Consider the following 12328-nt stretch of genomic DNA (forward strand, 5'->3'; position numbering starts at 1 on the left):
CCTGTGGGCATTTTGAAGTGTGGCTGCCTGCCGTCTGGCTGCCTTTCACCCCCACACCCAGCACAAAGCACATGCTGCCTCCAACTTTTGTGTGTTGTGGCTTTAATAGGATTGATTTTAATTTTTTTAATATATGTATCTATGTATTTAAATATATTTAACAGTTGGTATCAGCCAGACAGGAGCTGCCCATCTTGCATGGATATGGAGCCACATAGCAAGACAGTCCCGGGCGTGGGGCCTGCCACACCTGATCACTGTCATGCACAGGGAGAAACCCCCACTTACTCTGTGGGCACCCACCGTGACAGGAGCATCAAAGGGGTCCCAAGGACAGGCGTGAACCGTCCCCTAGGCATGGGGCTCCCATCCCTGTATCATCCCTGCCTGCAAAAGCACAGCACAGGCAGCCAGGGTTCTCAGTGGCCCTGCTTGAGCAGGGGTGTGGGACCAGGAATCTCCAGAGGTCCCTTTGATCTCAACCATTCTGTGGCTCTGAGACCCTGGGGCTCCCCCAGCTACTTCTGATGCCACCATCCTCCTCATCCCTCTTGGCCTCTTGGGTCTCCAGGTGGGAGATGCCCTCAACTAGCCCAAGCTTGGTATAAGAGAGAGGAATGGGGAAGGTTCCTGAACTTGATCCCACACATGCACAAGTGAGCTCCTGAGCTGAGAAAGCGATGGCTGGTGCCTCAAAGGTCATGTCTGTCTCTGCTCTGCTCAACCTGCAACTCCCCCCACCCTGAGCAAGGGACATACTCCCACCAGGAGCAGCCTTGGACAGAGTCTGCCTTTCCCTTCATTTCAGCCCCCATGGCCACCACAGTGCCCCACACTGTCAGGGCTAGGCCCTGCTCTTCACTAACAACTAAACTCACTAGAGGTCCAGCTGGCTTTGAATAGACTTACAGGAAAAATAAACTCCCCAAGACTCACACATAACTGATCCACAGTGAAACACAGAAGGAGGAACCACAAAACACAACTCCTCCATGAAGGTTGCAGTGGAGGGCCAAAACCTGTGACCTGTGAAATGGGTACCCTGCATTCAGGCTTCTCCAACAGGTCCTCTTCTCCCACACAGAAATCTTCTCTGGGTAGAAAGAGGAATTTGTGCATTTGTTGGGGATTTCCAGATGCCAGGCAGACAGCTGCACTCATGCAAATGTGATGCATCAGAGATCTGATGTGTTGTAGTTAAGATGTGCAATCAAGTGGAGGAGACAGTACCCCACCAGCACTGGTCATACAGTATCCTTGCTCCTGTGGCCAGGCAGCCACTTGGGACTCTGTCCATGGCAATGGGGGAGCCCTGCCCTGTGTCTAAAAGCACCAGCGTATCTCACCTGAGGAAGGTGGTGGTGCCTTGCTTAGGTGGCAGTAGGCAGCTGTGAAACTTCTCTCTGCAGTCCAGCTGCTAGTGGGAGATGAAGAGCAATGGCAAGGAGAGCAGGAAGAGGAGAAAAAGGGGAGAAAAAAGAGGACTAAGAGACAGGGCGGTGCCATACCAGCAGGGATGGGGTGAGAAAGGCTCCTGAGGAGCAATGGTGGGGAGTTTGCATGAACCTCCAGCACTCTCCAGGTCCACAAATGCGTGCCCTGAAGAGCTACAAGCAGGACATCTCCCTGGAGGGAATGGATCCTTCAGCTCCTTTTGAGCACTAAATTGTGAGCAGTGTTACCAGTGTGGCCACACATCCCAACATAACTGCTGGGAATAAAAGGAGGGAGAAGGTCAAGGGAGAGATGTGGGTTTGCAATCCACGAAGATCCAGGGAGAGGAACAGGACAGGCAATGGCTGCACTAGACATCCTGTCTCCCTAAAGATGACCATGTATGTGGGACGAGACGGTGGAAAAGCAAGCCTGGAGGGCACTGCCTGGGGGGTACTTCCATTGGCACTATGAACCATGTCTGGCCTGTGTTGGCCCTCTCTGAAAATATCTCTGGCAGCAGGATGGAAAGCTGAGCACTGGGAAGCAAGGGGACTTGGTCTGTTATGAATGCCCTGGGTAAGGTTTTACACAGACACATCTCTCTAATGAGGACAGACTGCAGGAGCTGGGCCTGTTTAGTCTAGAGAAGACTGAGAGGGGATCTCATTAATGCACAAAAATACCTCAAAGGCAGGTGCCAAGAGGATGGTGCCAAACTCTTATCAGTGGTGCCCAGTGACAGGACAATGAGCAATGGCCATAAACTAAAACAGAAGAAGTTCCACCTCAACATGAGGAAGAACATCTTTATGTAGAGGGTGGCAGAGCAGTGGAACAGGCTGCCCAGGGAGGTCATGAAGTCTCCCTCTCTGGAGACATTAAAAACCTACCTGGATGCATTCCTGTGTAACCCACTCTAGGTGACCCTGCCTTGGCAGGGGGGTTGGACTAGATTATTTCCAGAGGTCCCTTCCAACCCTAACAATTCTGTGATTCTGTGATCTCTGACACCTAATGGACATGGGATTGGGAAGACCATTGGAAAGCCTTCTGCCCCAAACTGCTCCACAGCATGCTCTGCACACACCAGGTGTCAGCATCCTCCAGCCATGCCAGGCAAGGTCTGACTTGAAAATATAGAATAATAATATAGAAAATAAACCCTAGGGGGCTTTGTAAGCTAAAGAGAAGAACTGGTTTCTTCATGTACCTGAGCAAAGCTCAGAGCAGCAGCCCAGTCATTTCAAAGCTATCATTCCCAGGTCACCTGTAGGGAGGGACTGGCACAGTGTGGCATTGAGGGCATTCTAATGGTGACGTCTCCATTAGAATGCACAATGGTGCAACAAGCTGGGATAGCAACTATTCCTTCGTACCACAGGCTTGGAGCAAACAGCCTTCCTGGCCTCTTGCCTTGGAGCAGCTCCCGTGAATGTCTGGAGCCTCAGCAGCCCTGGCCTCCCGGGCCAAGGTGCAAGGGAGAGAGAAAGGTGAGAAGCATATTCCCTCATGCAGAACTGTTAAGAGAAACAAGAGTGGAAAAGGAGAGGAGAGGGAGCATGGAGCAGACACACACACGCTCTCGACTGGCCCTTTCGAATGCTTTCCAACCATAAAAGCATCTGCATCACCGCCCACCACAGCTGAACTGTCAAGAGAAGTTTCTCTGAAGGCGAGGAGGGTCTGGTACTACAACCCCCAGCCACAGATGGGGAGTGCTGAAGGGCTGCTCAGCTAAGGCTCCCTCCTGCCACCCACCTGCACTCGTGTTACATCCTCACCAGCTCTGTGGTGTTTTTTTGGTCTACCCTGAGCAGATTCCTCAAATCAAGGTGCTTTTCCTGGTGGGGGGAGAGGGTGGGACTGGGGCAGGGCTGCAAGGACCTGGCAGTCAGCACTCATTGGCTCTTTCTGGAAAGAAGATTTCACGGCATCGCTGGACCGTGTCTTGGGGGGACTGGACGCTGTGTCCCACAGTGCGGGGATCATCATAGATTTCATAGTCGTTCCCTCCCTGTAGGGGAATAGAAAACAGGGACAGCATTAGCAGGGTCTTGCCAGAACCACTTCATCCAAGAATCTGCATTCTGCTCTGTCCCATGGGGAGCTGGGGGGGGAGCCAGCAGCTGGGCAGGCAGGGACCTGGTGGGAAGGGGCAGTCAGGACTTTGCTGGCCCCAGGGGCTGGGAATTCTGCTCCCTCCATCTTGCCTCCCCTCTTCAATGTCAGGGAAGGAGCATAGGATGGGGAAGGTCCCAGACCAGCAAAGCTTGTCCAGGAGCCTGGGGTTAACCCCTGCTCTGTTTGTGGAGGGATTAATAAGTTACCCCTGTGGAGGGGCGGGCACATTTGGGGAGCAGAGGTTGCTGGCATCTGGAAAGAGCTGAGTGGATGATTAATCTAGTCTCCAGCAGCAAGGAAGCATCATCCTCCACTGCTCTAAAGGGAAGGTGAAGCCGTTTCTGCTGTTGAGAAATCCTCTCCTAAGTGCTGGGGGCTTGTGTTTGGGGTCATTCAGGCTGCAGGAGTGGCTGCCACCCTACCAAGGATGCTGGGATAAGGAAAGGAAGGCTGAGGTGGACCTGCTTGCCAGCACAGTGAATCCAAGGTGATTTCCCTGTGACCCAGTAGGCCTGCTGCATCATGGAGACCATGACAAACCACACCACAGGACAGCATCTTCCTCCCTCATGCTAAAGGTCTGTATTGGTGCCGATGGGACCCGAGCCATTGGACCCGTGATAGAGCAGCTCCACGCAGGAGAGAAAGCGGCCATGTGTGGGGCGAGCGGGGAATACTCACAGGGGTCGTCTCATTCCCAAAGAAGTGGATAGTGTCAAATCTCTCGTCATCGAGCACATTGAGGCAGTAGCGCTTGTCCCAGCCCTCTGGGAACACATCAAAGCTGATCATGCCACCTGCCAGCAGAAGAGAGGGCATCGGGAAATGTCACTGGGAGCTGGCAGGGTGTCCCACCCTGGGATGGGAGGGAGCTGGATGTCTGTGTGGACCCACCACTCCAAAGAGCAGCCAGGAACACCACCAGCTCTGCCTGGGTGTTTCTCTTGGCATGTGGCTAGGATAGTGGCAGAGGCTGTTCCTATGACAACAGGCTGGAGAGACATCAGTATGGCTGGGGTGACATTAGCACAGCTTCCCTGCAGGCAAGCAGGAACCAGCAGGTTCCTCCCAAGAGAGGCATCTTTGGGGGAGATCTGGGGTCATGCCTTGTGGATAGCACCAGCATGTTCTATGTCCCAACAGGGGACAATGACCTTGGAGACTGGTATCAAGCTCTCTCCTAGGCTCCTGCCTGGACATCACTGGCCCTTCAAAAACCACTGTTCTGATGCTCCTTAACCGTGCAGGGACTGGGAGCTCCCATACACTGTCTCTGCACGTTAATAAGGACCTTGCCACAGAGGTACCACGAGCCCATCAACATAATTGGGGCACAACCCTGGCCCATCACCTCTTGACACAAGACCTAAGTGAGGGTTGCCAGCATCTGGAGAGGCACCGAGTCAGATGTGGCAAACATACAGTGGTCAGGGAGTTTTCTCAGAGAGCCTGCATATGGACATGGACACCCACAGCCAAGGGTTAACGAACTTCCCAGCCCTTGCTCTTAGACCAGGTAGAGTTTACTCCAGCACTGGGCTGCCTTTTGGGGGTGCTTGGAGGCAGCACCTTCTCTGTCCTCTCAAGGTACCCCACTGCATGCACAGGCTTGTCCCAACACCAAGACAGGTGACATGTTCCTCCCAAAATAAAGCCTGCGACTTAGGGCACATATAGGTTTAGGTCTCGCTCAGAGCCAGAGAAATGGGGATTTGAGCTGGGATGTACATCCTCTTGCTAGTCCAGGTCTCTGCTCATCTTATCCAGGCAATCTACTGGAGTATCCCTCAGAAAGCCTGGCATTTCACACTCTCCTTCATAAATGATAATCCTACCTCTCTAAGAAAGGTGGTGAGTAGACAGGCACCAATTCCCAGGGTTGCTCAACCATGCAAGTCCTGATGCCATGGTCCTCCCCTCCCTGGCTGTTTTGAGTGTCCCCACTGGTTTGGGGATCCCAAACCAAGCCTCCTTGGAGCCTGAGGGAGCTTGAGCTCGAGCCTGTGTGTCCAGCTTGGAGCAGAGGAACCAGACAGGATGCCCTGGACAGAGCACTGTGATATAAATGGGAGCAAGTGCCCTATGAGCTCAGGAATGGGGATGTCCCCAAGCTTGCAGCAGGATCCAGCATCTGAGCAGGAGCTAAACTTGGTTGATTATTAAAATCCTTCCTGGTTTTGCATCCAAAGCCATTGACCTGTGAAAAATACTGCCTTTCACTGCATTCTAGCCTTTCAAACAGAGCTGGGCAACAAGAAGGGGCTCCTGATGTCAGCTGGAGCAGGTAGAAAATCAAAGGAAGAAGAGGTGGTGTGGAGGACAGCCAGCACTGTCCCTCACCGAAGTAGACCAGGGGTCTGGAGGGGCTGCAGGGAGATCTCCCACCACCTCTGGGCCTTGCATCCTCCACAGCCAGGGAGAAGGCACATGAAGCCAGCTTGGCAGAAGGGTCCCTTTTCTGTGTTCCCTGTTTTTGGATCCCTGTTTTGCCCCCCGCATTTTCTTTGTGGAGGAGTGAGGGGCCTGCAGCTCCCCTTGTCTTCATGCTTTTACACAACAGGCCTGGGCTTTTCATGGCAGCTTTCCAAAGTCAGAGGAGAAAGGCCCATTGTTTTGCTCTCACACCCCGTGCCTGCAGGGACACAGTGGCAGGGACCTTGTCTTTCTCTCCTGTAACAGTGTGTGTCAGTGCTGTGGGCAGCACAGGATGCCCCTGGCAGGATGCTGAAGGCAAGCAGAGGCTCTCGGAGGAAAGCCCTTGGAGGACCAGATCCTTGGTACTGGCCCACGTTGGATGCAGGAGTGGGTGCCACCTGCTGCCTCTCAGCCTCGCCACCCCATTGCCCTTTGGCTGGGCTGACACACGACACCTTCTTATCTCACACTTACCCACCTGCCCTGCAGAGTGTCTTCTTCCAGCATCATCCCCACCACTTACACACCCTCATTTTTCTCCCTGTCCTGGCCAGACCCTCAGGATTGCTCAAGCCCCTCCTCTGGTTCCTCACCTTCAGTAAACTGGCTGTAAGAGCCACACCAGGAAGTGGCCCTGCAAAAGCCCATGGCATGGAGCTGTAAACTCCTTACCCCTGGTCAGCTCTTTTTCCAGGAAGAAAGATGTTTCCCTTGCAGCCCACCTTCCCAAGAAAACCCCAGAACCAAGACACACATAAGGATCCTGTCTCTTCCTAGAGAGGAGTGCATGTGTTGGAGATCTGCTGGCTGCCCTGTTGCTGATGCTTCAGCCAGAACAGACTCTTTGAGCAGCGGTAGGCTCCATGAACTGAAATTAAGGCAGGGATAATGTCATGGAAATCTGCCTGTCCGGCCAATTCCCTGGGAGGCAAATCTGCAGCACGGTTTATTCTCTGCTGTGTCCCTGTCATGAATGCAAATGTGATGCCCCTGTGGCAGTCCTCTCCAGGACTAGAAGCTCCTTCTGCTCTTCCCAAGGTCTCCAGGCTCTCAGAGGGAACAGTTGGGATTCTCGCTCCCCTTCCCAAAAATTTAAGGAAAACATGATAAAGACAGAGCCAAGGAAGCCCCCCCAGCTCACCTCGGGAGAAACGCAGGCCCTTGCCAGCAAACTCCCTCTGCAAGGCTGCCACAAACTTCTCCCGGATCCGCTCTTTCTGTGGACGATAAGGAGGAAGAGAAGGAAAGAGAGTTTGAAAAATTAGATGCTGACAGTCTCTCAGAATCCACTGTAACCTGTCTGCTGGGCAACTCTGCCTTATTGTTCTGCTCCCTTCCCACCTGTCCTAGGCCATTTAGCCAAATTCCACCAGTCCTGCCCAGTGTCCAAGTAAAAGGCCATCAGCTCAGTCCATGGGGAAGAGCAGATCCCAGCCATTCCTTGGCAATGAAATGCAACTGTTTCAGTTTCCCAGAAGGCCAGTTCATAATCCAAAGTCTCCAGTTTTGCTTAAAAAGTCTTGCAAGGACCAATTGATCCCTCAACCCCAAGAAAGCTCCCCCAGGCAGAAACTGGTATGAGCATGGGCCAAACGCTCCAGAGACCTGCCCAGCAGATCTGCTGTGGCTCCCTGAGTCTGGAAAGCCCATTAGTTCCAGCTCTGTTGGGGCTGGGAGAGTGGGAGAGAGAAGACAGCTGCTGGGCTGTCTTTGGGTACTGTAAATGAGGAAACATGCTGTTAAATAACTGCCTTATTCCCTGTGGCTCTCCCACAGCACAGGGAATCCTGCTGGCCACCCCTTCACATTGGTGGTCCCCAAGGAAATCCAATTCTTCCATTCATCTGTGTTTCCCTTTGGGTTTTCTGACTCTCAGTCCTGTCTCCACTTCGCTGCATATGCGCAGCTTGGAGCTGGGCTCCATTCTCCTTGGGAAGGGGGGAAGCACATAAGACCTGAGATCTGTGGTTGTGCAAAACCAGCAAATGGGAGGGTGAGCCCAAGTCTGGCCCGTGTACCTTGTCCAGCTCAGAGAACTCAATTCGCTCTTCTGGGGTGCAGCTTCGTCCGATGGGGGAGATGTTCAGCATCCCGTTGCGAAACTCAATGAAGGTTCCTCTGTGGGTGGGCAAAGGAAGAAGGTTACTGGGGCAGGGAGAGAAAAACAACCTTTACAGGGGAATGACTGCTTAGCAAGGCTCTGCAAGGATGTACAGGAGGAGAGAAGCCATGCCCGCTCATGGGTGCTTCACACCAGGCAGGGACTAGGCAACAACAGCTGCTTAAGATCCCCCTGGGGTGCCTAGTTTTATAAAAAGAGACTGTAAGAGAAGAGGAATAAACAGTTCCTGTGTGCCCTGGGGACAGGCTGAATGCAAGGAGCTTAAGTGAGGTGATAGGTAACGTTTTCCAATGTTGTGATAACTGCAAGGACAGCTATTGCCTGGCCTGGACCAACTGCCTGATGAGACTGTGGCCTCTCCACCCCATGAGGCTTTTAAGAAATATTGTGTGGGCTGTGAAGGTGGCAGTACCTTAGGGCAGTGGAATAGCACAGGTTGGTGTAACTCGCTGCTGATGTCCACCAACAGGCTGAGGAGCAATCAGGCAATTCGTGTCCTCATAGGCCACAAATCAGGGCCTTCGTATCTCCCATTTAACCCCTGAACCTCTGATTGCAGCTCGTATCTAAGCTTGCACAGACAGCATCCAGTTCCTGCTTGCCACCCTCACCTTGTGCTGGGATCACTGCTCTGCTGCTTCCTCGGTGGGCTGGTTGAAAGCACTGAGCTGGCAGAAAATTGCTACCTTCTTTTCTCTCTGCTATAAACCCAGCTAGTTTTGTTTGCTTGTCAAGGGGCCAGACAGGTACCAGCACTGGTGGGACAGAAACAACAGGGGATGGCAGCACTGCTAATTTGAAAATAGACTGAAACTCTTGTGGAAACCTAGCTGGAGCAGAGAGATCCCCTTCCCTGTCCAGCTGAGGATTCCTGATCACATTTAACCCTCTGATGTCCCTACCAACCCTGCCTACTGTTTCCCTGTGATAAAGTGAGTCTCAAGGAACTCTCCCCCTCCTGTCTCGTTACACAGTGAAGAACACCATGGGGAAAGACACACAGGCAGCCATGCCTGCAGCCTGGGAGTGGGAGTAGCATCTCTGCAGCACCCAGGGTTTGGTGGATCACACCCCAAGCCAAGACTCGGGAGATGTGGGTTAAAGCCCTTGGTTTGCTAGAAATCCTATAAGCCTAAATCCACAGAGCTACTTGGGAGCTGAAACTTTGCCAGGCTGTTGGGTAACTAGACAGCAGTGAGGCAACTAAACAGCCTTGAGGGTTCTGGGTCCCAGCACGTGCTTTCAGGGGCCTGCTCAGCCAGCAGTCCTGTTGCAAGGAGCCACCCTAGCCCCTCTCACCAGTCCTTTTATTGTCACATAGTGACTCATATCAAGCAAATAACTTGGATCACAGTGTAGCAACTTTTACCAGCTTAATATCGACCCAACAGCTCCCCTGCTCAGGTTTACTGTACAAACACATGGGCAGAGCAGGAAAAAACCAGCCAGGGCGAGGGGAGGACAGAGCTGCTGCTCCCAACAGCACTGGGTGGCTCATGCATTTGTGAAACTGTGGTCTGAGGTGGGGTTTGACTCTGCATCCAGCCTGGCTTGACTGCAGGCTGCCTCTGAAAGAGGTCCTCCTGCTCTACCCTTCCACCTTCATGCCATCTGTTCCCTCTCTCTCCTTTCTGTACTAACAGGATGAGCTGATCCAATGGAAAACTACCCTTTTCTGTCCTGGTAGTGGTCTGGTCTTCCTTCAGAGGAGGTGTACCAACTCAGCTCCCCCACTGTCCAGCCAGTGACACTGGATTAGAAACAGTGTGAAACCTTGTGCTCAGACACTGGACTTCCCACCTTAAGATCCATTGTTTGCCTGTTTGGAAACTCATAGGACCAATAGTGCCTGATGCCCTGACCAGTAATGAGCTGGCACCATTGTCCTAAATGGGATATGTGCACTGGCTGTACCTTGCTTCACCAGGAGGAAAATCTGAGGGGCCAAAGAACTGGCATTACGCTAAAACAACGCAGACTCTTCAGAACAAAGACCCTCCTCCATTATTTGCCCAGGCTGCCCAGCCCAGTGGGACAGTGATCCTACACAGTGCCTCTAGATGCTAAGATAAAACTTGAAGCAAGACAAGCTCTGCAGCTCAGCTGTTTTTATGAGAGCTCTGGAGCCCAGGGCTCCCTAGAATTCAGTGTTATGACTACCATTTGCAAGCGCTTGGGCCGTTACCGTTTCTTGGGCAGCTTCAGCAATGCCATGTAGTTGAGACAAAAGTTGATCAGATCCTGCAGCAGCTCTTCCCCCAGGTGATCCTGAATGGCCTGCATGAAGAAAAGAGGAAGTGAAGAAGATGCCTGACTTCCTAGGAAGCCCACCTAGAAGAGTGGGACATTTAGATCTGGCAACTGGGGAGAAGAGGCTGGGTGGGGCAGGCGCTGGTCCTCACAGCGTGCAGGGCACAGGGCAGGAAAGCCATGGCTGCAAAGGGAGCTGGACCTACCTGCTTGGAGACCAGCTGCCCATTCTTGTATTGCACTGTGCCGTTCTCTGCAAAGACGTAGTCAAACTTTTCAATGACTGAGGGGGAAGGAAGCAAAAGAGGAAACATGAGTATTGCCTGGAAAAGCAGCGAAAAGGACTGGGCTCAGGGCTGAGTGAGCATCCTCCTGCTTTCTTAGTACCACACTTTCCACAGCTTCTGTGCTCTGTAAAGGGCCACTGACCATCCTACTCTCCTTGCTTTCCACAAGGTGGATGAGTAGATTATCTTCTGTTCCCGGGTGGAGAGCTGACGCACGCAGGGGGAAACGACCTGACCGAGGTCACGGACTGAATCAGTTGCAAAACGAAGATAAGGGCTCCAAAATGTCAGGCTTTCAAATACATGCGTGTTACTCTGCTCTCTCCTCTGCCCTCCCCATTGCCAGGCTGTCGGGGTGATGTGGTTACTGGTTATCTAACTCCAGCCCCCCCTGCAACCCAGACACGCAGCACTGGCGACTCAGCAATCAGCCTCAGCCGGGAATTTCTCGGCCTCCCTAACGAAGCGGGAGCAGAGCTTGGAGCCCAGTGGCGCTTGTTATCCATGCCGGAGAAGGAAAAAACGGAGGGAGCAGAGGCTTCTACCCTATTCTACCCCGTGTCCCCAGTGGAACCTGCCGGAGATCCCACATGGAGCAGCAGGGAGGCAAAAATTGCCGGAGGCTCCTGCCTGCTGTATTGAGGGGTGCAGCTGTAAAAGCCTTGATGAAGCTCGTACAAAACTGACGCTGGAGTCGGCAGCGTGGATCGGAGCATCCCTGCCGGCTCTCCAAAGAGGGAGGGGGAGCCAAGCAGCAGCTCCGCCTGGGCGCCGCCAGCCTCCCCAGGGGCAGCCTTGGGGTTGGATTTAGGGCACAGGTGACCCCCGGGAGACCTCGTCGGCCGCGTCTCACCTTCGTCCCCGTCCCCCAGCTGCTCGGCTATCTTGGCATAGTCGGAGCCTCCCACCACGCCGATGAGCACCCTCTCCCGCAGCTCCCGCAGGAACGCATCCACCTCCGGCTCGATTTTCTGGAGGGGAAGCAGCGGGTGAGGCCGCAGCCAGCGGGACGAGCTCCGCCACGCTGACCTTGCCCCCGCAAAGAAAGCTCGCCGCCCCCGCGCCTCGCTACCTGCCGAGGCGGCGTCAGGGTCCCGTCCACGTCGAAGAGGCACAGCACCCGGCCCCGCGCCGCCGCCATGCCCGCCGCCGGCCCGGGCTCTGCGGGCGGGAGGCGGGACCGCGCCGGGGAGGTGATGGCGGCCGCCCGCCTACCCGCGCCCACGGGCGGGACGTGCGGCCGCTGTCTCGGCCCCGCTCCTGTGCCCCCGCGGCTCCATCGCCCCGCCAGTGCAGCCTTAATGTGCCGGGCGTGAACGGCGTCCCCGCTTCAGCTCTCTCCTTAAATCCTCTGCTATAGAGCCCTAAGGAGGCACCTGGGAGTTTCGAGGAGGGAGGGTGTGGGGGTGCGTGTTTTCACATTTGCTGTTATTACTGCAGTGCCCCCCGGAATGGAGGGGCTGTGGGTCTGGATTGAGCTGCCTGGTAAGCTCAGCTCCTCTGGGTGTTTCTGTGTCCTAGCGAAGGACACTTCACACTGTCCTAGCAGCACACACTCACCCATTCAGTCCCTGTGCCTCATCTTGCTTTTCCAATAGGATTAGCTATTCATAGCTAATGCTTTCACTGGAGAAGTGAAAATACCCTCTGTGCAAAGCTAGTAACTTTTGCTTTGACCTGCTCAGAAGTCATTTAG

The 12328-nt window shown here is 53.9% G+C and overlaps 1 protein-coding gene across 1 annotated transcript; it reads right to left on the reverse strand.

Annotated features, from left to right (window-relative positions):
* Nucleotides 1–88: 88 nt before the first annotated feature.
* PMM1 (phosphomannomutase 1) lies at nucleotides 89–11827 on the reverse strand. The gene is made up of 8 exons (XM_064656728.1): nucleotides 11705–11827; nucleotides 11486–11603; nucleotides 10552–10628; nucleotides 10281–10372; nucleotides 7992–8091; nucleotides 7115–7190; nucleotides 4240–4355; nucleotides 89–3451 (listed from the first exon to the last, which is right to left on the reverse strand). The coding sequence occupies exons 1-8, from the start codon at nucleotides 11771–11773 to the stop codon at nucleotides 3329–3331; spliced, it is 771 nt and encodes a 256-aa protein (XP_064512798.1). The 5' UTR covers nucleotides 11774–11827; the 3' UTR covers nucleotides 89–3328.
* Between the last annotated feature and the right edge of the window lie 501 nt (nucleotides 11828–12328).

This window comes from Pseudopipra pipra, chromosome 5 (assembly GCF_036250125.1).
Source record: "Pseudopipra pipra isolate bDixPip1 chromosome 5, bDixPip1.hap1, whole genome shotgun sequence".
Taxonomy (NCBI): domain Eukaryota; kingdom Metazoa; phylum Chordata; class Aves; order Passeriformes; family Pipridae; genus Pseudopipra; species Pseudopipra pipra.